The 25,453-nt window shown below is 41.8% G+C and overlaps 1 protein-coding gene across 7 annotated transcripts in view; it reads right to left on the reverse strand.

The window, feature by feature from the left end:
* PLEKHA1 (pleckstrin homology domain containing A1) overlaps positions 1-24,953 on the reverse strand; it is a 35,841-nt gene extending 10,888 nt beyond the window's left edge. For 3 of the 7 annotated variants that reach the window (XR_011698497.1, XM_071563349.1, XM_071563347.1), the window contains exons 1-7: positions 24,612-24,768; positions 8,923-9,083; positions 6,941-6,997; positions 6,008-6,053; positions 4,270-4,367; positions 1,691-1,822; positions 177-320 (exon numbers count right to left, since the gene is read on the reverse strand). Coding sequence is in view for 6 of the 7 variants with exons in the window: in XM_071563349.1 (XP_071419450.1) it covers positions 177-320; positions 1,691-1,822; positions 4,270-4,367; positions 6,008-6,053; positions 6,941-6,997; positions 8,923-9,063 (618 nt within the window). In the remaining variant the exon portion in view is untranslated. Of the gene's footprint in view, positions 1-176; positions 321-1,690; positions 1,823-4,269; positions 4,368-6,007; positions 6,054-6,940; positions 6,998-8,922; positions 9,084-22,541; positions 22,597-24,611; positions 24,769-24,820 lie in introns of those variants that run through there. The other 4 variants (XM_071563343.1, XM_071563348.1, XM_071563344.1 and 1 more) reach the window with 3 other exon arrangements.
* Between the last annotated feature and the right edge of the window lie 500 nt (positions 24,954-25,453).

Raw genomic sequence — 25,453 nt, forward strand, 5'->3', positions numbered from 1 at the left:
AATCAAATGCTACTGGAAGATAAGTTTGATCTTTAGTCATCCTTGCTATTGTCAGTAGCGACTCATTTATTGGTAAAATTGTCTCTTTTTCTTTTTTTAATTATCTACTGACAACTACCACCTTAGGACTTTTGTTCTTGCTTTCTGAAACACAGTGACCTCCCTCCCACACTTACCACTGCTCCCTGTTTCACACAGTAGCCAGCTTTGATAACAGCATTATCTGGGGGATGCTTAGCAGCAAAATAAGGAAGGTGACTTTGTGACCGCTTCAGGTAATTCCTGTCAGCCCCTTCACTGCACTCACTGATTTCTTCTTTCTAGAAAAAAGCAGGAAAGTTCAGAACACTTCAGGGTTTTTTCTAAAGGTCAAAGAATAACTGTACTAGTTATAATAGGAAATAATTGTATCACCCCATGCTCATAAATCCCACTTCCAATTTGAAAGGACAAAATACTTTAATCGACTTCCAGAGACAACTGAGACTCTCCAAGGGCTCTGGGAGTGCTTGCAAGCTCCATTTAGAAGCTAAACTAAGAAAGTGCTGAGAACTCTTGAATAGTATTGACAGACACTCAGTTACAGACCTAAATCAAGATATATGCATGTATTTATTGCAAGCTCATAACATGACTTTGAGGATAAACCACTAGAGGTGGCTACAGCAATGAAAAGGTTTTTTCTAGGACCACAAAACACATCAGAATTCACCCTTTTCAAAAGTATTTCAGGTGTATACATATCATTTACATAATAATCTGTAACTACTTCCAGCTCAGGGGACTTCCAGTAACAGACAATTCTATCTTGCATAGATTCCACTTCCATGAGCTTGCCCAGTCTCTCAAACTCAGGCAAGTTTCTTGCATCCATGCATCTTTGGGCAAGGAGCACCATTATGTTTTGTTGCTCACTGAAAGAGGAACTTCCCCACTGTGTTTCATTTGGTTACACCATTAGCTTTGTTTGAAAGCCCATTGCTCTCATGCTGGGAAAGACTGGAAAAGGATCTTCACACCATCCATTCCTGGTGACTTTGTAGAACATCCTCCTTTAGTTACTTCTTTCCCACACCAAAGAGTACCAGACTACACAAATGTCCCTCATGTGGAGGTCATTCCACATGGGACAAATCATCCCTGAGCATTTTTTTGAGCCTTGCCACTTCTAGTTTTTCAGATGAGAACAAAACTGGACATAATAAGAAAGGTCTGGTTAAAACCAGGATCTGCACAGCAATAAAGATAATTTCTTTTTTGCTCAATTCTTTTTCTAGTAATTCTTAATACTTTGGGGGGTTTCTCCACTGTTACTGAAGGAAAGTTCTAGCCAGGTGGGGGTTGGTCTCTTCTCCCAGGCACTCAGCAATAGGACAAGGGGGCACGATGGGCTCAAGCTCTGCCAGGGGAAATTGAAGTTGGAGAGCAGAAAAAAATTCTTTCCAGAGAGAGTGCTCAGGCATTGGAATGGGCTGCCCAGAGAGGGGGTGGATTCCCCATCCCTGGAGGTTTTTCAACTGAGCTTGGCCATGGCACTGAGTGCCATGATCTGGTAAAGGGACTGGAGTTGGACCAAGGGTTGGACTTGATGATCTTGGAGGTCTTTTCCAACCCCGTCGATTCCATGATTCTCACTGTCAAACACAGCTTCCTCTATCAAATAATAACCCACTTGTTTGAAGGGCATTACCTGGGTAGGAGTAATGATAGGAACACCACCAACAATTTCTGTCCTGTAAGAGACTTGCTTCTTTCCACCTGGGCTCTCAGCCTGGCGATTGGCATTATCCATTTGACACAGAGGGTCTGCCTGCTTTGGTACCTGCAGGTGGAATGTGACAACTAGCATAAGTTTTATGAGGACCTAAAAAAAGCCCAAAGCATTTCTCAAGAATTTTGAATTTTTCTTCAGCAGGATTTAACAACTGTTCTCTAAAAGGGTAGAAATAGCTTACATGAACATTTGTTGTAATGACTGTGCTTTAGTGCTCAGAAAACTGGTGTCATTAAAGGATGAAACCAATTGCAAGCTCTGCTGTAAGTGCTACACTTGATCTCCAGGAAGCACTGCTAATTTGTAGAGTAACTGGTTCTTTATTTTTCAGTTTCTTCAGTTTTAGGAGTAAGTGCTTTAAACTGAAGACATCCCAGTGCCTTTTGTCTCACAGGATGTCTGACCAGTATGACACTTGAACTCACATTCACTTGGCATGAAGACTGTGTGTACTGCCTCCATTAATCCTACACATTTTGCTAAATTCTGTTCAAAATGACCCTACCTATCTATTTCTAACTATCATTAACTATTAAATAATTATCTCAAATGTGGAACTAAATAAAAACTTCACAGGAATTTCATTTCCCCGGTAAATGTTTTGATCTAAAACATTTACACTCAAACTTGTGAACAAATTTCTTTAACTTAAAAATTGCCCTACCTCAGATATTTTAAGTTCTAATCTCCTTTCACCTCTAAAATTAATAGAGCAAATTTGAAGTGACTTCAACAAGAGATCAAGTCTCTCACACAAATATCCCAGACATCAACCTACTGGGTATTTACAGAAGACACCCAAACTCCTTCAGAAAGGACAGACACACAAATTGTCTTTACACAGTGAAATATCATCCAAGACTGTGGCACATTCTAAACTTGAAATTGAGTTGATCTAGACAAAAAAACAAAGCTACTTTATAGTCTGCTGTCATTCTAGTTCCTATGTCCAGGACTGCTTATTTTACAAAAAAATAACAGCCTGCAAAGAAGTACAAACAGTCCTGAGAGCAGAGAAGTCAGCCCAGGACAGTGTCCTGCTGGCAGTGACGATGCCACTCAGCAGCTCCATCCTCTCCCTTCCACCGTCCCCTTTGCTGGTGACTCCCTGAAGTGAAGGGAGTGGCTCCATTCCCAGCCAAGTCTGGCACTGAAGGACAAGGCACTCCCCAGTGCACAGGGCTTGTAGCTACAGCTTTATGGGCAAGTGTTTCAGCTCTCACAAACTCCTTCTTAACGTGCTGCAAACCAATTCCAAACCCACCTCCTCACACGAAGGCATTTTTGAACAGCACTCAGGAACAGGTACACAACGTGCCAGGCTGCAGAGCCTCACAGTCATTCCCAAATTATCAGCACTCCACAGTGCTAAAACATGCAGTGAATCTTGGAGGGCTACAATCTACAGCAAGTAATGCTCGAGTGAAAATTAATAATTGAATTATCCTAATTATTTGATTAAGTAATTGGCCGTACTAAATAAGCTGTGAACAGATTAACAGTTCAAAGGCTTGTTCCTTCAAAGACAGAATACTAATGATTTCATCAGCCATTTAAAATGCAAGTTAAACATATGATAAACAGTGTTCAGACAAAATTCTAAATGGATGCAATTACTTATTTATTTATTCACTCTACTCCTTGAACTGGAAACAACTCAAGCCTGGTTGTGGTGTGTCCTCCCTAGGAAAACCCAAGTCAGAAGACTTTTTATTTCTCAGGGGTTTTTATAAACCATTCATACTGATGTTTTCATAACTCCAAAGAAAGGGTGACTTTAAAACAAAGCAAACAACTTATGCCAACACCCTTAGACAACTTACAAACCAGAAAGTTACTGACAACAAATTTGAATATGTACACCCTTGCTCAGAACCCCTTCTTTGTCAGGGCAGGCTCTCAAAACTGTTCACTGTCATCACTTCCCCAAAACTGAAGAGAAAACAAAACCATAACTTCTGCCTCCTGAAAACACTGAGGTAACACGTGGGGTTTTCTGTCACGAGGTAAAAAGTTGTCCTGGCACAAACCAGAAAATAATGAAATAATTTAACATTTGCCAGAAGAACCACTAATGTTTCTTTGCATGGATGTCACTTGAAATCAGGAGGGAGCCTTTGGAACTTGGCAAGATGTGTTTGCTCAACATTTTAGCGATACTTTAAGAAATACCAACTTTTGACAGCAGGCAATAGTGTGTTTATCTTTTCATTGCTTGCAAGTGTCTTCCAGATATTTCAATTAACATTAAATGTGCACAGTTAATTTAAAATTATTAGAAAACATCCTATGCTGCAATTAAAAAGATAATCATATTTTTGTCCAATTTCAAAAAGAAACAAATTTTGGGGGAGTTCTGTACATTTTCTTCAAGTCTTGGAATGCCAACCCAAGACTTGTTTGTGGTGGTAAAAACTGGAGGCAAAGGTTACATTTAAGCCCCTTGAGACAGTCACCATTTGAAAGCATTGCTAAATATCAACTCAATCACTTACTGTGATTTTGGTAGCTTTGTTCAGAACATTTACCCATTCAACTAGGTCCTGCTGATCATTGGCTTGTAGGAAGTATTTTCTCATCCCTGCATTCATAACTGTTAAAAACCATTATAAAAAGTTAACAACACTGAAATTCAAGAGCAAACTTATCATCATGAAGAGATTCCATTTCAGATGAAAAATCCAGTTGAAGTATTTAAGTGCTCTGCTACATTTGTTTTTAGAAAGTCAGCTTGAGATACATCTATCCATTTGACAGGATTGCTTTACTCTAAATAATAATTTAAGCTCTCCACTTAAATGGCATCCAACACACTTTGCAAAATTACTTTTATTACATAGAAATTACGTCTTGAATTTTACCAATATGTTTTACAGCTCCATTTCCTTTTTCTCAAGTTTCTAAAGTTTTATATTTCTTTTAGACTTCTACAACTGAAGACTTCTACAATTTCTCCCTCTAATCCTCTGCCCAGAATCTGTGATCCTTTGTGACAACCTCATTAGCATGACTATGATCAGTGGGTGTTATTTTTTACTTTTTATATCTGGAAAAATCAGTATTGATTACTAGAGTAGGTGATGCTCAGAACCAAACAACTTTAAGAGACCCAGAATATAAATCTTTATTTTACTAAGCATATTTTAATGAATTTATATCTCTACCTGGCAACAGGATCCTTTAGCCAAAAAGGACAAACATGTTTCTGTGTCACAGTAAAAAACTCATGGGCAGTCAACTAAGAAATTTTAAGAACTTATCTTGAAATAGGTTTTAAGGTCATCAGTGACTAAAACCCTTCTGGAACTCTGAAGCATTACAGGTAAAGCCTACACAGATTTTGCCACTCTGCCTATAACAGTCCTTCAGGTCACCACTAACAGGAAATGCAGGGCAGAAACAGATACTTTTTACTTATCTATCATTTTCCTCTCCAAAGTGAATGGCTTCAAACAAATATAAACTGAAATGCAAATATAAATTCAAAACCGTATAATAAGCTGATCAAAACAGAATAAAAAGACAATAAATTTATATTTTTCCTCCAAAAAGTATAAAAATCACTTCAATAGATTTGTGATATTTGAGGCTTTCAGTCAGCAGTTTGGATCATTAGGCTTTTTAGAGCTGCCCCACTGAAAAGGCAACTTTACAAGTGCTGCAGACAAAGCTCTCCCCACAAACCTGTGCAGAGAATCTGCAGGTGGCAGAGCTGACACAGCAGGACTTGTCTGAAACCCCTGCACACACGGGGTCATCTACCAAGTGCTGCACAAGCTCCAACACAGAGAAGGTACCCCAAGCACATGATTGTTTTTCAGTGCAGCAACAGAGGCTGAAATTTAACCCAGGAATACTGGCTGACAGTATTTGTAGAGCAATTAAATCAACTCTTTTATCAGTAAGATAAAAATAGTTAAATTTCTTGCCTTCATAGCTGACAGGCATGCCATGTTTCTGAAAAGGATTTTTTTTTTAGCTTATTAATACCTTAAAATTTCAGACAGCTGAAAAACAGCTCTCAGTTACTCCTCATTAAGCTGCAATATGAAAAAATACAAAAACACCTTATGAAGAAGCCAACATTTCCCTCACACTAAAGAAACAGTGAATACAAGCTATTTTTTAAAACCATACTACCAGCTGTAGCCAGTAACAGAACTGCAGAATATTATCTTTGCTTCAGATTTCTGAAGAATGTACTTAATGCACACACCACATGCAAGAACTTACCAAAACAGAACTCTGCCTTTGGCCTTAGCTTAGTTGCATCGCTAACCTAGGAGGGAAATAAAGATTATAAACGCCACCTGTGCATACAGAACATACATCAGATATCACAAGTTTTACTCTCTTTCAAGTGGCTAAATTCAAAGATTAGCAGCATAGCAAGCTGGTTAGGTATAACAACACACAGATGTAACAAAAAGTACTATCTAAAATTCAGTTCAAGATGTGCAGCAAGAAGACAGTTTAAGACATATGTCTCTACATCTTAAGTTTAAGGATTCGTTACCAGAAAAATGATGAAATCTGAAAATATAACACTTCTACTTGCATTTTAGCTCGTTAACATAAAAAGAATAATGGTCACTTCCCCTCAGGGGTCTCAAAAATGTCAGTCTTGGGGGCAGAGAGAAGGAGGTGTCCTGTTTTGAGGTAGGTGTTGACATTTTTACATTAGAGCAGCTCTGTCAGGGGTGGGGGAGAAGGCAAAGCAGCCTTTCTTAGTTCACAGTTCTCCTTCACACATATTTAGATCTGGCTGTATACAGAGGAATGAAATTTGTCTGTCCTATCAAAGATCATTAGTACCTGCAAACTGTCACAGCCAGAGACTCATCTTGCACTTCATAAATGGCCTGTCTTTTCACCAAGGCTCACTGGAATTCAAATACTCATAAAGAACTGAAACATACACTTGATAAATACTAATTCTATGCAGCACAAATAACTGCTATTTGAATTCACTAAACAAACCTAGGAAACTTGGTAATTAATCTGTTTCTGTTTTAACCTCAACCTATGAAGTGTTTGTAACACTTCTCTAACTTAGGAGTATCACACAAGCAAAAACAGCAAGTGGCATTTAAATTTATCTGAAATTAAGGTCCTTGGTAGTTACCACCAAGAATTTAGCAACAAGTGTCTTATATATTATCTTACCTTTGAAATATAGGTAAGTTTAATGACCCCAACAGGTGGAGATCCAGAGGGAAGATTCTGAAACAAATCACATATGTTACAAAGTGAAACTAGTTTATTCTCATACCACAGGCAGGGTTTATGCATAAAAAGCAAGTAATTCCACAAAGAGAAAATCCTACGTGTGTTTATAGACAATGCACAATGTATGCTTGAAACAGGATCTAAACTACTTGTTTATTATACACACATCTGTTAATCAACTAAACCAGAAATACTGCTAGAAACAATACAAATAGTAATTGTTTCAGAGGTTTATGTATTTTACTAAAGGAAAAAGGATTCTTGTGGGTCTGCATCCAGGAAATCCGGAAAGAATACTTTTTCCTTAACAGATGTTGGAATCTCATGTACTTTGACCAGGGCAGGCGGAAGGGACAAGGAGTGACATTCATCTCTTATGTCAGATACTTCAAAGGCCACCTCACAAATTTTCCAATCACTTCAGGGATCAAGAATGGTCTTCATATGGTGACTCTATAAAAACTCTGCTGTTCTTCAAAACTAAGCAGTGCAAGAAAATCAAGAAGCTTCAACCTGCCTCTTGCAAGAAACCCTTTCATTCGTACATGAATGTTAACATTAAAAATAAAGGCCTGAACTAGGCCTGAGAGAGCACTGCAAATACCATAAAGTCTTAAAACAGCTGAAGAATTGCAGTTTCTACAGCATTTCAGGCCTTTGTCCATGTGTCCTGGATAACATAGAATCAATTGGGTTGGAAAAGACCTCTGAGATCAAGTTCAACCCTTGGTCCAACTCCAGTCCCTTTACCAGATCATGGCACTCAGTGCCACGGCCAATCTCAGTTGAAAAACCTCCAGGGATGGGGAATCCACCCCCTCTCTGGGCAGGCCATTCCAATGCCTGAGCACTCTCTCTGGAAAGAATTTTTTTCTCATCTCCAACTTCAATTTCCCCTGGCACAGCTTGAGGCCATGCCCCCTTGTCCTATTACTGAGTGCCTGGGAGAAACTGAAAAAAGGAACTGCTTCGTATCATCATTGAAATCAACTGCTTTAAGGCTCTTATTTGCAGAAATTCTTTTTCTCTTCAGTGAGAACTGCTAAATGCTTCAGTCACAAGTCACACTCACTGAGCTGCACATCATTTACATTTTGGTTTTGCTGGTTCCTTTGAACAGGAGCATTTTAGCTCTGCTCTTCTGGCAGAATGGCACACAGATGTTCAGAGCTGCCAGCTGACCTGGATCCTGTGCTCGCACTGTCTCTGGACCCCAAACTTAAGCAATTATCTGTCCTTCTCTAAGCTAGAAAAGACATGGGTAAGTTCTACAATGTGTACACTGTAAAAGCAGCTTTTATCTAAAGGATGCTCCCCATCACAACAGATACAAGCTTTCCTCATTCATGCTGGATTGAAATTGCAGGCGTGATAAATTGCTTTGCAAGGACTAATTCTATTGAGTAAAGTAATATGAAACAGCTGCCTGAGCCAGGCAGTGCAAGGGAGACTACACACCTCCACAGAAGGCTAAAGGTGTCAGGGGAAATTTAAGCTGGAGATCAGAAAAAAATTCTTTCCAGAGAGAGTGCTCAGGCATTGGAATGGGCTGCCCAGAGAGGGGGTGGATTCCCCATCCCTGGAGGTTTTTAAGGTGAGATTGACTGTGGCACTCAGTGCCATGATCTGGTAAAGGGACTGAAGTTGGACCAAGGGTTGGACTTGATGATCTTGGAGGTCTTTTCCAACCCAATCCATTCTATGATTCTGTGATAAAAGCCCTGTGTTAAAACAGCATGTATGTGATTTGGCTCATCCTGTTACATTGAACGGATTGGCAGTGATTTCACTTATGCAACTTATTTCTTGCCCAGCTTCCAGGTCCATAATCTAACACTGAACTCCATTTTCCCTACATGAATTTGTTAAACAATTCAAAAAATTGGGAACTGATATAAGCCAGGAAAGTATTTCCTCACCTGTGGGTTGTCCATGTACCACACCAGGCTGTCCTCCCGTGTGTCCAGGATGAAGTAGCGCCGCAGAAACTTCCCGCTGTTCTCATTTTCCTCAATGTCCAGGAAACCACAGATGCGATTCTGGCGATCCACATAAGGCATTTCTGACCCTGGACATCACACTGTGGAGAGAAAGGCACAGAAGCTGAGCAAAGTTCCTCCTTACTAATTTTAACACTGGTCTGTGCCTACCCATGACATTTTGAGCAGTTTCATCTTAGAGCTTCAAGAGGTTTCTACGGAAGACCAAGTGAGGTGTAGCTGCTCCCCCACCACCACTGCATTTTTAGACAGGCCTTTCATTCCTCTTTGAAGAATATCCTTAGGATATCCCATAGCCCAAGTGTAAAGACACAAGTGGTAAATGCCAGATGAGCATCAAGACTTGTTTTACAAGATCACTCAAAAATGTTGTCCTTCACAACATGCACAGAGCTGAGAGAACACTGGGGTTACACTTCCTCCTCTGACATTGCCTTTCATGGCAAGAAAGAACCTTTGTCAGTAGCTCTCCTGCCCAACACAGCTTATCATACTTTGCTTAGGCAAATTCAACAGAAAGCTTTTAGAAACACTGTGCACAATTTTCTTCTCTCCTACAAAAAAGAACTTCATGTCTGACCATGTCCAGGAACATCTTTTCATCCTTATAGATTAAACAGCCACAATGCAGTTGCATGAGGAGCAACACAGACATGAACACACATTGCATGTGGTACCAACGACTGAGAGTGACAGGCTTTTTTTATTTTGGTTTTTGGGTTGGGGTTTTTTGGTTTAAAAAAAAATTCAAATCTGCACTGCTGACCACTTAGCCCCATTCTTCTGCCTTCTTCACCTTTTCTGGCTCTGCCTTCCTGCAGGCTATTGCACCAGGGGGTTTGCTTCCTTTTATTTTATGGGACAGTCATTTTACCTAAAGAGTCAGCCCTGTAAGACCAAAGATAGATTTGCATATTTATCTAAAAATGGCAACGAACACCCGTTTAAATTATAAAAATCAGGTCGATGCCAATCCTTCCCAAGGCAGGAAAGAAATGACTCAGCCTTTACATTTTGTTACAATACTCAGAAATAGTACAGATCCAAAAATATTAACATGAGACACAGAAGGTTTAAGCACCTCACATTTTTCATAACGTTTTCCAGCTTTCACCACGTAACATGGAAGTTTCATTTTAATATTTCTTTAAATTCTTTAACTTTATTATTTCCTTAATGTTACTTGATTTAAATACAGTTACATACACACACACTGAGACACACACCTGACAATTATCTATTGATACACCTCAGCAAAACATAATGTATGGCTTTTAAAGTGGTTTTTTTAGGGGGAACCATTGTTCATTTTGGGGACTCACATATGCAGATAATTACGTTTCTTGGGGACCAATATACAAACATGTAGATGTATACTTGTACTCACAGCTAATTAGAATACAAGCCAGATTTGGTTCAAACACTTTGAGAAACAATTTTTAAAAATCTATTATCATGATTTTGATATTACAGTAGAAGAATTTCTAGAGAACAGTTTCAAGTCGTTTAGCTCAATCAGCAAAATAACTAACCTTTTTTGTGCCAAATACCAAACTAATCCTCTGGTGCAAATCCAAGCTTGATGCATTAAGTTTTGCACCAGGGACCACATCTAATCACCTCAATTCACCAGCATTTGCACAAAGTTAAAGAGATTGTAATGTCATGGTGATGACAGACTATTAGAAATGTTAGCTTGGGGTTTTTTATATAAGCTATTGAATTCTAAAGTTAAAATTATCTTTCTGTATAACAAAGTTAACACACTTTACATTAAGATGCAAGATGTTTTCTGTGTAGGGAAGTAAGGAGAGAAAAAATACAAGGATATTAAATATGGATAAGCTTTCCATTAAGCACTTCACTGATTTGCTTTAATTTCTACCTCCAAAAGGTAGAAGGGTCTCCATATTTAAGGTATGTGCAATGGTTTATATATGCAAAAGTTTCTAAGGTAACAAAATTTTCTAAGGTAATGTAAATTTTATTGCTGGTCTTTCTTACAATTTAAATATCACAAATCCAAGACAACTTCTGTAACCAAGTTATAAGTAACACAAAACCAAACACTTGAGCAGGCAGGACAGTATTGCAACCCAGTCATCAGTAATTCAACTGCTGCCTCTTGGGATCACCTCACACTGAAGCAACTTCTCCCTACAAACATATCTGTAGCTGAGGACAAGTTTAAGGGTGTCTGTTCTCTAAATTTCACCTCCAGTGTGGCAGAACTTGGCACCACACACGGTGGTGTGTGATTCATTTAAATGAATATAAAGATTGTCATTTACCACATTGTCCTAAGCTGGGCCAGGTGGTCCCTCACCAAAACCTACGGCACTTCCGGGACACCATTTCAGCTTCATATCAACAGTTTATGGAGCCCAGAAGAGCCTTGTGCCTAAAAAAAGCAAATATTGGTGGCTGGTTTCCTGTCTGAGCGGACATAGGGCTGTGTTCTCTGCAGATGTGAAGAAAACGAAACAAGGAAAACTTGTTTTGGAAACAAGATACGAATTGATTAAGAATCCTTGAATAAAACCAACCTTCCCCCATAAGAGAATCTATGATTCAAAAAACCTTTTAAGGCAAATGAAAGGATCCTCATAATGCTCCATTATGAACGTACAATTGGCTGAAGTTGAACTACTCCAACACTTGATTTCTTTTTTTCCAGGGCAAGAGGCAAAATTCAGAAGCTTTTCCTAAATTTGTCAATAAACCAATTGTCACAGAAAAAAAAACAACCTAAATTAATATAGATTTTTCAAAAGTACTTAAAAAATTATACTATTTGCAGCTCCTCTGTCCTCTGATTAAAACCCAGCATAAACTACCATTAATTCAAAAGCTTCAGTTGTATAACTGCTGCCGGCTTCCAATTAGTTTGAAATTCCTCATGGGATTACTGACCTCTACCAAACTGATGCTCTTAAAGAATAATAAAAAACCCTCTAACTTTATAATATACTGAAATCCAACATCATATCATTCAACTGTTCTCCAGTTTTAAAAGTCTCCTTCCACCATATTACACCTTGGCAAGATTCCTCTGTAAATCAATACCAATTCCATTCAGCATTCATTAATGAACTCCAATTTGTAATGTGCAATTAAAAAAAAAATTGTGCCTTTCTTCCAGTTCTAAAGTAACTGAACACACATGACAAAATCACCACCAGGATACCCTTCCTGACAACTCCTGATGGATGAAAACAGCAACAATGGAATTGCCATGTTATTTCTAAAGATTTATATAAGGAATTGCAGAACCAACACTAATTCCTCCGCACAGGAAATCTGGTCAGAAGATCATCAGCCTAAGAATTCATCAGAATTTCAGCTTAAGTGTCGTCAGAGTGAAGATCCTGCCTTGCACAGATACGATTTCTTTTTCACTGAATTATTTTAGGCAATTATAAAACTAAAATCACCAGGTCTGTGTACCTTTTACAGCACTTACTACAGGCACCCTCAGTTATTTCCTGCAGCAGAACCTGCAGCACAGAACAGTGTATTCGCTATTCTGCAATCAATTGCAAAAAGATTATGAGTTCTTGGAAAGAAAAGCTGAAGGGATCAAACCTGTTACAGATCACACACAACTTCATTTTATTTTGCCTTCCCTCCCCAGGGTGCAGGAGATGTGGGTCAACGGCAGTGCTGCTCAGAACAAACATCCCTGTGGCCCATTTCCTCTTGGCTCTCACAATAACCCACCGGAAACTAAAAGATTTCTGAAAACCCATTTTTGTGCCGTTTAGTGACATTCTGTAAGAATTCAGAGAGCCCTCAGCTCCCTTAAATTCTTTCCTGGAGGGTTGTGTTATAATCCAAACAGGAGGTCTCACTTATTTTTGAAGCCTTACACCCCCTTTCCAGCAGCAGGGCACTAATTTAAGTAGCTACATTTCGGCCCAGTGTCTCTCATGTTTCCCCTCTCCCGCTCTTTTCCTCTGAGGTGCAACATCTACTGACATTCCCCAACATTTATATCACACACTGAAGGCTGCCTGGGCACCACTATAAATAAAAATCCCAGATCACCTTCTCCAGTCTCCCTGCAAAGGCATGACTGCACAGGCAGGACCTGCAGAGGCACACAAGCATCTCCTTTTTATAACAGGCAGCTTCAACTCTCCCACATTGATTCCTATTTTTAGTTTCCCACCAGCACCTGTTCCTGAGCTCACCTCCTTTACAGACTGGTCACAGGCTCCATATCTTCAAGGCTAAAGTCTGGAGAAGGCTGTTGCAGTGGTGCACCAGGTACCTTCCTGTGCCTCTCCTTTGACTTGATTTCCACAGGTAGGCACAAGGCAGGGACCGCTGGCTGCCCACACAGGGTGGAATTCAGAGTGCAGAAAATGATCATGCAACAGGCTTTGCACTACCCACTGGAAAGCCTGACTAAGAAATGCAGCAAGATCACAGAATCATAGAATGGATTGGTTTGGAAAAGACCTCTGAGATCATCAAGTCCAACCCTTGGGCCAACTCCAGTCCCTTTACCAGATCATGGCACTCAGTGCCACGGCCAAGCTCAGTTGAAAAACCTCCAGGGATGGGGAATCCACCCCCTCTCTGGGCAGCCCATTCCAATGCCTGAGCACTCTCTCTGCAAAGAAGTTTTTTCTGATCTCCAACTTCAATTTCCCCTGGCAGAGCTTGAGCCCATCGTGCCCCCTTGTCCTATTGCTGAGTGCCTGGGAGAAGAGACCAACCCCCACCTGGACAGAACTTCCCTTCAGGCAGTTCCAGACAGTGCTGAGGTCACCTCTGAGCCTCCTCTTCTCCAGGCTAAACACCTCTCCCCACAGCCTCTCCCCACAGCACTTGTGCTCCAGTCCCTTTAGCACTTTAGCTCACCTTTTAGCTTTATTTTACATATTTACTGTATTTTTCTCCAAGTTCTGGGTATAATTTATTACTTTTGTTTCTTTGATTTAAACTAACAGTTCTACTTCCTGCTCTATTAACGTGTGGGCATTTGAAACTCTGGATTTAACTCACCCCAGGAGATGACTTTGGGGTTCCTTTTCTAGTAGCTAAGAAGATTAACAAACATACATTACCTACTTACTCATCTCTGTGAAATGAAGAACAACCTTCACACAACTCCACCTGATAAATATAAAACGATGCCATGAGTCATGCCCGTCCCTCTCCCCACCCCCCTTTTCCAGCCCTACTGGAAGGGTTTTTTCCAGCTCCATCACCACGAAGGGAAGGCAGGCAGCATCCCAGAAACCTCCAGTCTTTCCTGCAATTCCAGGGACAGCGTAATTAGTGAGTGCTCCTGGGTTTTGCCTAGGCAATTACTACCAGCATCTGCTGTAAATCAGCTGCTCTCCAGCTGGTCATCTCTTTGCTGACCATTTACTGACTCCCCAGGGGAGGGGATGAGTTCAGCCTGTCCTGCTTATCCCCTGAAGGACACGGCAGTGAAAGCTTTCCTTCTTGTGCACAACCAGGACAACCAAGGGAAAGGGGGGGAGAAATTCCAGCCCTAAGACAACCAGCTCAGAACAGCCTCTAAAAACAAGCCACATAAATATTACAGGACAGGAGTTCAAACTTCTTTATTTTCAGCCCCTTGAAGCCCTTCCAGCACAGGCAGTCCACCACAGAGATCACTTAAAACTATGAGACAATGTCTCTGCTCATCTTTCACACAACCCTTTAAGATACAATTTCCCAATACCAAAAACATGACAGAAGAACACTAATCCAGGAGCTGGAGAGGTGATTTGGCTGCAATTCTGATGACAGACAAAGATAATTCAGAAAAGATGGATTTAGAATTGCACACTGAGCTTTTCTAGTTCCCAAAGATCCTCCAGTGATGCCTTTTCGTTCTGGAGGGCACAACAGACATTGGATACTTCTGTTAACAGAGAAGACATGACTGATTTCAAGAAGCCTATGGCACTATAATCAACATTCTAACTACATCTGAAAATGAGAATTAGAAGTCTCCAAAATACACTGCCCCCAAAATTTATATTCCTTCCCTAAAGTGGTCAAGAAGAAGGAAAAAAAGCACCTGCAAAAGCCCAGTGTTCACATGGAAGAGAATTCCTAAGTAATTTTTTTCAAAGTTAAAAAACCTGAAGTAGGCACTGGTAGCATTGACCTGTCCTACCCCTGGCCAAACTATGAGGGATATCAAACAACACATCCTTCTCCCAATACCTAATCCAACTCCCACAAAATAGAAAAATCATCATCTGCACTGATGAATCATCTAACAAACCCAGCAACCTTATCTTGCATTCAAGTCTTACTCAGTCATGACTGTCTTCAAAACACTGATCTGCTGTTTTCCAGGAAGACTTGTTAAGTCAGGGTAAGCCTCCCATTCCTGTCTTTTCCAGGGTACCAGCAAGGCAAAAGACAAATTGTCTAGGTAAAAATTTCAATATGTTTTAGGGTAAGATGGGAGTTCTTAGGAACATGTTCTGAAGGAATCTGAATCCATCACTCACTGGCCTATTTCATGAACTGATCTCCACATGCCACGATGGAACAGACTGGTACTTCCTCAAAAACTTCTGCAGCAATTCCTCTAAGTGATGTTTCATGCTCTTAATTTAACTATTCTTAATTTATTAACCACTTTCCTCCACTTTAAGGAATCCACAATAGGAGCCAAAGGCTTTGGGATATGAAGAAACAAGGAAATGCACTGCACAGGATGCAAAACTCCTCTCTATCACTGATCTCTTAAGAAGTCCAAAACAAAACAAAACAACAACCCACCCCACTCATTAATGGTTTTTGCCCAGCTAAAACAAGTGTTTTAGTCGTCCCTCTAAATGCCCTGAAAGCATCCTGTGCAACGAGGCCATTATAAAAAACACTCCTGAAATTTATCTATTAATAACTCATGAGTGATGACCAGCCTACAAAGCAGGAAAGAAAAATAACAAAGCTGAGAGACAGTGAAAGAATATGTTCAGTAACACCAAGTCTTTACAACAGTCAGACATTCAGTTTTCATCACTTCATACTAAGTGTAGGTAACACAAAGTTACTCAAAATGAGATGTAAGCAGAGATAAGTATGAGGAAAACAAAATATATTTAATTTACTTTGACTTATCTCATACAAGCCTCAAACCAAATTTTTAAATACTTATTAATTTCAGTTACAGACTACATAAAATGCTTAAAAATGCAGGTTCAGAGTTGGTTATTATTTACAATTATTTTAATATTATAAACCTTTTCAAAATTTTAAGGAAGTGCCATCTGCAAAACTCCATATCAGACAAATAAGGTCCTTGTTCTTGAAAAGGCTTTTAGGCTTAGTCTATAGAAATCATTTCATTTATGACAACTGCAACGAATTAAAAATTAAATAGGGAATAAGCACTTTACATATGAGGTTTATTTATTATTAGTAGTAGTTCCTCATTAGCGAAAACAACCTGTTTAATTTCAATAATAATTTTATTCCATACTCTCTGTTTCATTTAGGCCAACACTGGCATTCCACACACTGCCAGCTGTGACAAATTCCCCTCTGCATCCAACTACAAACCCTGGTGAAGCTTATTTGACTTGAGGAAGTTGAACACAAAAAGAAGGTGAGGCTGGTTAAAAAAAGAACTTTGCCATTTTTGAGCCAGTCTTGCTGATTTTCACTCTGAATCCTGGGTATAAACTCAGCAGTATAAACAAACACAGACCTCCTTCCTGTGAAGTATTCAAGAAATGAAAAGGCCAGCTGGTTAGGAAATTAGCAAGTTGAAAATATCTTCTTCAGTTTTCACAGAGTACTCTTAACATTGTTAAAGAAACAGCAGCATGTACATTAGAGTGTGTTAAATTAATTTTGAAAGTACTACTTGGAAAAAAAAAAAGAATTTATCTGCCTCAGTAACACCAAAATGTTGTGCTGGAAACGCTGAGCAGAAGCCAAACAGAGGGAAACTAAAAGAGCAGAGCAGTAGTAAAGGATTGGCTTTTGCACAGAGATGCACAGGCAAGTTCCAAATTTAAATGCAAGAATATCACACTCAGAGCAATTCCATTAAACTTTACCTATTTAAGACACTCTAAAGCCAGCTATGAATAGCTGAATGCCTCAAACTGTGATTCACATCACATCTGTCTGCTAAGAGCACATGCAACATCATTCCCTGCAAACATACGTGTAAGACAACATTTAACAACTCTGTCTACAGTGAGCAGAAAGGAAGCATATTCCTTCAACACTTGTTACCAAACTGGAGCCTAACAAGGGCTGTAAATAACTGAATTTTCAGTTAATTTAAAGTATCAGATAATTAACAGATTATCAAGTGAATACGTGGTTTGACCCTTTTTAAAGATGTAAAAGGATTTAATGAAACCAAAGCACTCAAAGGAAGTAACTGATTATCAAATTTGATTTTATAGATCTAATTTAGTAAATTCAATGTAAAATTAAAAAAAAAAAGCCACAGTTCCTCTACATTGGCCGTGGCACTGAGTGCCATGATCGGGTAAAGCGACTGGAGTTGGACCAAGGGTTGGACTTGATGATCTCGGAGGTCTCTTCCAATCCAATAGATTCTAAGATACTATGATCAAAACTTTGGAAAGGAAAAATTACTGATGTTAAAAATTTCACCTCACTGTTGTTTTAATACCATGGGACTTTTCAGTGCAGACCATGTTTGGTTCATTGCATAACCCACTATGTGGGCCAGAACTCCCTGTACTGCAAAGATGAATTATCTCCTCCAGAATCTCGCTCACTTATCAATTATATACACAAGGATTCACAGAGATTAGCACTAATCTCAGAGCTCTTCAGTCAGTGCAAGTGCAGTGAAAGCTCTTTAGGGAGAACAAGGCTCTGTCTGTCTCATGCAAGAAAACCAATGTGCATTTATAGAACACACCAGCTCCTGTTTACCGTGGTGGGAGATGAAAATTAAGCTCTCACCAAACTGCAAGGTTTTCAGGACACTGCCCCCTCTCCCTCCCCACCCCTTTTATAAATACAACTTATATCAAGAAAATTAAATCTGGCATATTTCATGAAAGCCTCACCTGACTCAGAGAGAAATCCTGTAAGTAAAAGCTTATCTGCAGTGACAGGTTTTGTAGCACAGGCCAGCACACAGACACTTGACTTGGAGTACATCATTCACTGCAACCTCTCACAGAACTGATTTCCAGCAGCCCTCCCCCTTGGAAGCAAGCCAGGAGCCCAAGGAATTGTCCTCACAGTGGGTACAGCCCATGCCTGGTTGCTGACCTTAGAATCATAGAATCGACTGGGTTAGAAAAGACCTCCGAGATCACCAAGTCCAACCCTTGGTCCAACTCCAGTCCCTTTACCAGATCATGGCACTCAGTGCCACGGCCAAGCTCAGTTTGAAAACATCCAGGGATGGGGAATCCACCACCTCTCTGGGCAGCCCATTCCAATGCCTGAGCACTCTCTCTGGAAAGAATTTTTTTCTGATATCCAACTTCAATTTCCCCTGGCAGAGCTTGAGCCCATTGTGCCCCCTTGTCCTATTGCTGAGTGCCTGGGAGAAAAGACCAACCCCCACCTGGCCAGAACTTCCCTTCAGGGAGTTCTAGACAGTGCTGAGGTCATCTCTGAGCCTCCTCTTCTCCAGGCTAAACACCTTCAGCTCCCTCAGCCTCTTCCCCATAAGACCTGTGCTCCAGTCCCTTCTCCAGCCTCGTTGCTCTTCTCTGGACCTTCTTCTTCACCTTTCTTCTCCTTTGTGGGATGACACAAACACCAGTTACTGCCCAGCTGTTGCTCTGCACTGACAAAGGTGTTTCCCAACCCCCAGGTCATGGTGTGCATGGAGAGTAACACACCCCACCCACCCAGCAATCCCAACAGCACCAGGAAGTCACCAGGATTTTGCAGGATTGCTGTCTGACCTACACACAGCGAGATGGAATTGCTCCAGAGAATTCACAAGTCCTGTGTATGTGCAACAACATGCCTGGAAATCCTGGATGTACCATGAACACACCGCCCTCTGCCCTCCCCCAGGAAAAGGGAGCAAATGAGCCTTCTGGAGAAATCCTGCTCCTCCACCCAAAAACCAGAGCACCAGCACAGACTACCAAGACAGCATAGATAAATTACAGGACCTACAGTGAACTCGATTTAGAAAGAAATAATAGAAAGATTAATGAGAAAAAAACAACCTAACCAAAGCCTGAAGTCCTGAATAAGCAGAGACACTTCAGGAGCAAGAACATCGTTAAGCAGCACTAGTGCACACACAGGCAGAGTCTACAAGACACAGAAATAATTTGTCAAACAAATTCTTAGTACAGCCTAAGTATGCATTTGTGATTTTAAGCCTCCCTAAAGAGTTAACCAATATATTTAACAACATCTTTTGAAGTGCAGTTTTAAGAGGACTGTTCACTCCGAAAACTAACCTGGCATGTAACTGTTTCAGCGTTTAACAGAAGAACACTCAATTAAGTCACTAGTCTGAACAAGTTCAAACACATTTTCTTGGACATGGGATGCAAATGTGGTGGGTACCAAAGCACCCAAGGAGAGCATACACATCAAAACAATTACATATTAAATGAATGAATTTATCACCTATCTGTCAGTATGCAGACTGTTCCTGGGAGTGTTGACTCTCAACAGTGAAAAATGTTTGCACAGCTTAATAACTGCTGTCTAGTCTCCGTTTTCAATTTATAGCAATGAGAAGGCCCTGTGTCCACCAGAAGGATTTTAGATCCAAAATACTTTTAGCTCTCTAAGTTACTAAAGACACTGCTCTTTAAGTGTGGCTGCAAGTTCCTTTCCCTCTTGGGGAAGTGGGGAGGTATAGAAGTTATTTTTTCTCAACCTCTTTCACACGAGAAGTCAGTAAATCAGACCTAACCTAAGAGACTCTGGCTACTATGCCAGTGGAACAAAGGAACAAAATTGATACCCAAAACATTTGGATGCAATGGTTAGCTGGAATAAAAACTATCTTCCAAAGAAGAAAACAGCTGACAAAGAGCTTTGCTACTGCTCCCTGTGTGGCAGAACCATAACAGAAGATTTGAATGTTTATGTGGGTATTTTAAGCATTGTTTTTAAATGTTGTTAAACAAGCAAAGCAATGCAGTGCTCTTTAAAGTTTCAAGGACTTGTTTCCTCTGTCTTTAACTGACCCAGGATATTGCCAATCAAAAGCTTTTTTTTTTTCTTTTCTCACTTATTTTTCTGATTTTACTCCTCCTGCCTGGAGCTTATCCCTGGTTTCTGCCTTGGGCATTTTTTCCAGCCTGTCCCTCCCAGCACAACGGAGCTCCATTTCCACACCTGGAGTGCCCCCCTGGACACACCACACCCGCCATACTCTGACAATGCCCCTGCAAAGCTCCCGCTGCTGCTCTGCACTCTCTGCCTGAGCACGGAGGGACAGAGAAGCAGCTTGTCCCAGGCCACACAGGAAGCTTTTTGGCAACACACTGAGCTGAACCTGTTTTCCAAGTCCCAGAGCAGCAACCTCACCATTGAACCACCTTTCTTCTACGTAAAATACCTGAAACTATTCAGATTTTAAGGCAAAGGCATATGTTCAAACCTGAAAACTGTTTAAACTGTTGAATGCCACAAATGTCTACCCAACCTGCAACTCCCTCCTCGAGCAGATAACATCTGTTAAAAGTAAGTGGCTCATATAGTTCTGCACCAGAGAGCTTAATAAGTTCCCTCTCCAAGATTAAAGAAACACCTACACATTCTAGATGCTTCTGTAAGTCCCTGGAGGGAGAAAATGCTGCTTAGTGCTGAGACAATGAACCAGCTTCCTTCCTCAACAGCAACAAAACTCTGCTGCTTTACCAAGCACTGAGAGGAAGGTGTTATTTATAGAATTGGGCCATATATGAACACGTATCTAAATATTTCTCACAGTTAGGGTACAGCATGTGGCAAGATGACCTTAGACACATATATTTTCAAAGCCCTAATTTGAGAGATCAGTGCAAGAGCAGAAAAAATTTTCAAACAGCTTTGCCACATCTCCCATTCCGATTCATTTCAGTCATTCTCTGCCTTGAAGTGTAACTTCAAAACCTGAATTTGAACCATTCTCATTACTCTGACCTCCCCAGCAGGCAGGTTTTTTAAAGCGTTACATTATTTTTGAATGTCAGATAAGCTGACTAGAATTTTGATATTTAGGTTTCTTATATAATTTTATAAATCATATATAGCAATGCTTCTAGCCATGTCTCACTGTATTTGGGCCTACAACCAAAAGAAAACCTGTACTGACTGTTCTGTTTCTTATATAATTTGTTTCCTGGTGGCTTCTTAGCCACTTGCTCCACTTGGTGCTAAAGCCAGTTACCTGAATTCCCCTATTATGGCACTGATTAAGTTACTATCTTGTACTTCCATGCAGTTATACAACTGTACAGGGGTTCACTTGGCTTCAAATCCCAGTAAGCATTTTCTAAGAATGTTTCTATTGTCATAATTATCAGTGAAAAAAACCCCAAAACAACAACCTGCCAAAACCCACCTTGCTCTTGTATCACAAGTTCTTGTTTGTCTAAACACTGATGGCACAGCTGGACACATCCAGGGCATGCAAGGAAACTTCTCTTCAGAACATGCACTCACTCCCCAACACTCTGCACTCTGAAACAACTGCATTTACTCTGATAACTGTCAGCTTAAATAACCAGGAACAGTCAGTAATAAAGACATCGATGGAATTCTAAATCTACTAAAATAGATTAAGAATTTTGCAGGCCTGGCAGTTTGGGCCACGTCCAACCCCACGCTGGAGACTGTGTTACAAGCAGAGATCTGTTCACATTTCAGAACTGTCCTCAAGTTCTTTCTAATCTGTTACAGTCAATAAAAACTGACTTTTGCACTTCCTCTCTTCCACACCAACTCTCTGACATACAGCTGCCTTTATTTGAGCTGATAAAGCTCCCCTGCCTTTGGAAATAAGACACAGTTATCTGGAAAACACAAGGCCTTGTCCTTCACTCAGGTCTCTTCCTCATGCACGTCTTCCTTATTCCCCAAGTGTGAGTCTGTCTACTCTTCAGGAAAAATAAATACCAGAGGAGAAGCAGGAAGAAAAGCAATAAGATCCTGCCTGTTCTCTTCATATATGGGTTCTTTTATGGCTATGCTTTAATTTATATGAAAGCATCTCCTTCTCTAAAGCATTTAAACACTGCAATATACCTGTCAGTGACCCACTGAGCATCTTTTTCTCTAATTTCACCCTTAAAATGCAGAGCCACACAATGGCACATGATGTCATCTGTAGTTATAAAACACTGAAATAGCTTAAGAAAATAGATTTTATCTTTAGAACTGAAGAACTCGACATTAAATTTTCTACACTCACAAAATTAAATCACAACGTTTAGTAACTGCAAATAGAAGAGAGTCACACAAAGTTTTGCTTTTTATGCAAAGCTGACCCTTCAGTCCAGCATTCAGTGACACCCAGGACACACACACACACACACCCCCTCCTCCATATTATTTCTTGAATTATCACTTTCTGCATCAGTCCTTACCTATCCCTGAATCAAGAGGTTCTCCAAATATCAACCACGCAAAGCATCTCTCTCTACCACAAGATATTTCAGCCCACTTTTAACACTGACTCATGTGACAAACAGGAAAGCAGCACTTCTACACGTCTGTGCTTTACAAACCTGACAGTTTTATGTATTGTTACTTGTGTGACTCCCTCAACCAAAAATAACCAGGAGTAGGAAACAAGACTGAATGGACCTAAAACGTAAGTTCACTGTTCCCAACCCACTGTTAAGATTCACCAGAATCCAGTGAGTGTCCTGTGAATTTATCCAAGTGATAAAAGTTAAAGTCTTCCTATACACAACTGGATGTATTGACCTTCTTCAAGACCACTGAATCTGCTTAAAAGTTGTAACTCAGCTGTGAAATAAACTGAGAAGAATTTATCACAATTTGTAACTATTTTCAAATCAAAAGTATTAATCCCTCCCATCCCTAAAAGTGCAGCATAGTAAGTTCAGTGAGATAAAATAACTCTAGAGCAACCAAAGTTACCAGGTACAGTTCTAGCTCAGCAAAGACTCTGTTTGTGCTGCTTTAGAATGAATTCAGCCCAAATATAAAAAAGGAAGGGGACAGATCTAAAAAAAAAGACCAAAACCAGCCACAAAAGCCAACAAACCCTGTTGGATTAAACAGTGAGAAGCCATTCCTCACACCTCACAGGCCCAAACTGCATGGTCAAATATGGCTCTGTCTTCCAGTGTCATGGCTGGGATTGGGTAATGGAAATAGAACAGGAAATTCATCTTTACAGACATTACAGTGTCTGTCAGTAAAGCAGGGAATTTGTCAGAAGGCAACAAAAAAGCTAATGCTGTCCAGCTTGCTATAAGCCTAGCAGTCTCTTTAAAAGTACTGTGCTTTGGTAAGAAGGTGAAGCATGGAGAGATCTGGCTTTTAAGAACCTAAAAATACTGAAAAAAAGGAATTCTACCACTCAGTTTTACTCATATAAGTAACACTGTTTTGCTCATGCCTAACTCAGGTGCTCAGCCTAACAAAACTGTTTTCCCCTCTTGAAGACTGTTCTTTCTGCTTGATTATAAACACAGATCAGTGAAAATTAGAGGTGTTTTTTTTAAAGGCTTCAAAACAGCAGTCTGTTCCCCAAAGAGAAACTGCTGTCCCCTTGATGTTACTTTGCAAACATTTTATGCAATAATATAATGCCTTTTATGAAGGTCGTGCCTTAGTCCGTCCTAAGGGTAATGCCCAACACACGCAGTATTTAAGCCTGTATTAAGTCAGCAGCATGTCAAACGCCTATCTGGAATTTTACAGGTGATAAAAACTGAGGATATAACAACAGTAGTTACAGTTTAACATTCATTTATAGTCAAGTTATCCATTTAAAATCGCTTTGGCTCAGTAAACACCCAGCTAACCCGGCACAGAGCTGAGACAGCAACAGCTTCCCAGCACAGGCCTCTCCATGGGGCTCCCACCGCTGGAAACAACCGCACGCTGCCCGGCCCGGCCACACTCCTGCCTGGAGCAGGGCTGGGATCGCGGAGCCCACGCCCTGCCCGCACCATCCCGGCCCGCACCGGGGCGAGGAGGGGACAGGGGACACAGACCCGCTTCTGGGGGCGAGGAGGGGACAGGGGACACAGACCCGCTCCTGCCCGCACAACCCCGCACCGGGGCGAGGAGGGGACAAGGGACACAGACCCGCTCCTGGGGGCGAGGAGGGGACAGGGACACACACCCATACCCGGGGCGAGGAGGGCACATGGGACACAGCCCCGCTCCTGCCCGCACAGCCCCGCACCGGGGAGAGGAGGGGATAGGGACACAACCCCGCATCGGGGCGAGGAGGGGACAGGGACACAGCCCCGCTCCCAGGGGCGAGGAGGGAACAGGGACGCAGCCCCGCTCCCAGGGGCGCGGAGGGGACAGGGACGCAGCCCCGCTCCCAGGGGCGAGGAGGGGACAGGGACGCAGCCCCGCTCCCAGGGGCGCGGAGGGGACAGGGACGCAGCCCCGCTACTGCCCGCACAGCCCCGCACCGGAGCGAGGAGGGGACACAGCCCCGCTCTTACCTCCGGGCCGTGACAGCGCCCCGGCCGCGCCACCGCGGCGGTCCCACGGGCGACACACACACGGAGTCCCCGCGAAGGGAAAACGGGAAGGGAAAAGGGGAGGGAAGGGGAGGGAGCGGCGCCGGCCGAGCAGACAGTGCCCTGCGCCGGCACACACCGGGCAGGCGCGGCAGGAACAGCATCACCCAGGGCGGGGCCGCCGCACTTACTGGAGTTCGGGCTGTGCGGGGGAGCCTTGGGGACAGCCGAGGGGAGAGCCGAGGGGACAGCCGGGCCCGCTCCCGGCCCGGAGCCTCCCCCGCTCCCGAGTCCCGCCGAGGGAACGGGTCCCTCCCGCACCAACGCGCCCCGCCCTGCTCATGCGCCGCCGCCCCGCAGCCTCCTGGGACGTGTAGTTCGGTCCTGCGGCGCGGGACATGATGGGAGTTGTAGTCCATTACTGTGTGTTTAATGGGGGGCTCCATCAGGGAAGAATATCGGGAATTTGGGGAATATTGGTTATTGGGAATAAAGTTTTCCCTGTGAGGGTGGTGCGGCCCTGGCACTGGTTCTCCAGAGAAGCTGTGGCTGCCCCATGTCTGGAAGTGTCCAAGGCCAGGTTGGAGCCACCTGGGATACTGGAATGTGTCCCTGCCTGTGGCTGGGAGGCTCCAATGAAATGCTCTTTAAGGTCCCTTCCAGCTGTTTCTATGGCTGACAAAGCCCGATCGTGAGCTGTTTAACAGGGCAGGTTCTGCACCTGGGACAAGAGCCTGGATGTACAGAATGGCACCTGGATGTACGGAATGACACCTGGGAAAGGACTTGGGGGCCCTGGTGGGTGGCAAATTGAATGTGAATCA

Source organism: Pithys albifrons, chromosome 9 (genome assembly GCF_047495875.1).
Source record: "Pithys albifrons albifrons isolate INPA30051 chromosome 9, PitAlb_v1, whole genome shotgun sequence".
In the NCBI taxonomy this organism is placed as follows: Eukaryota; Metazoa; Chordata; class Aves; order Passeriformes; family Thamnophilidae; genus Pithys; species Pithys albifrons.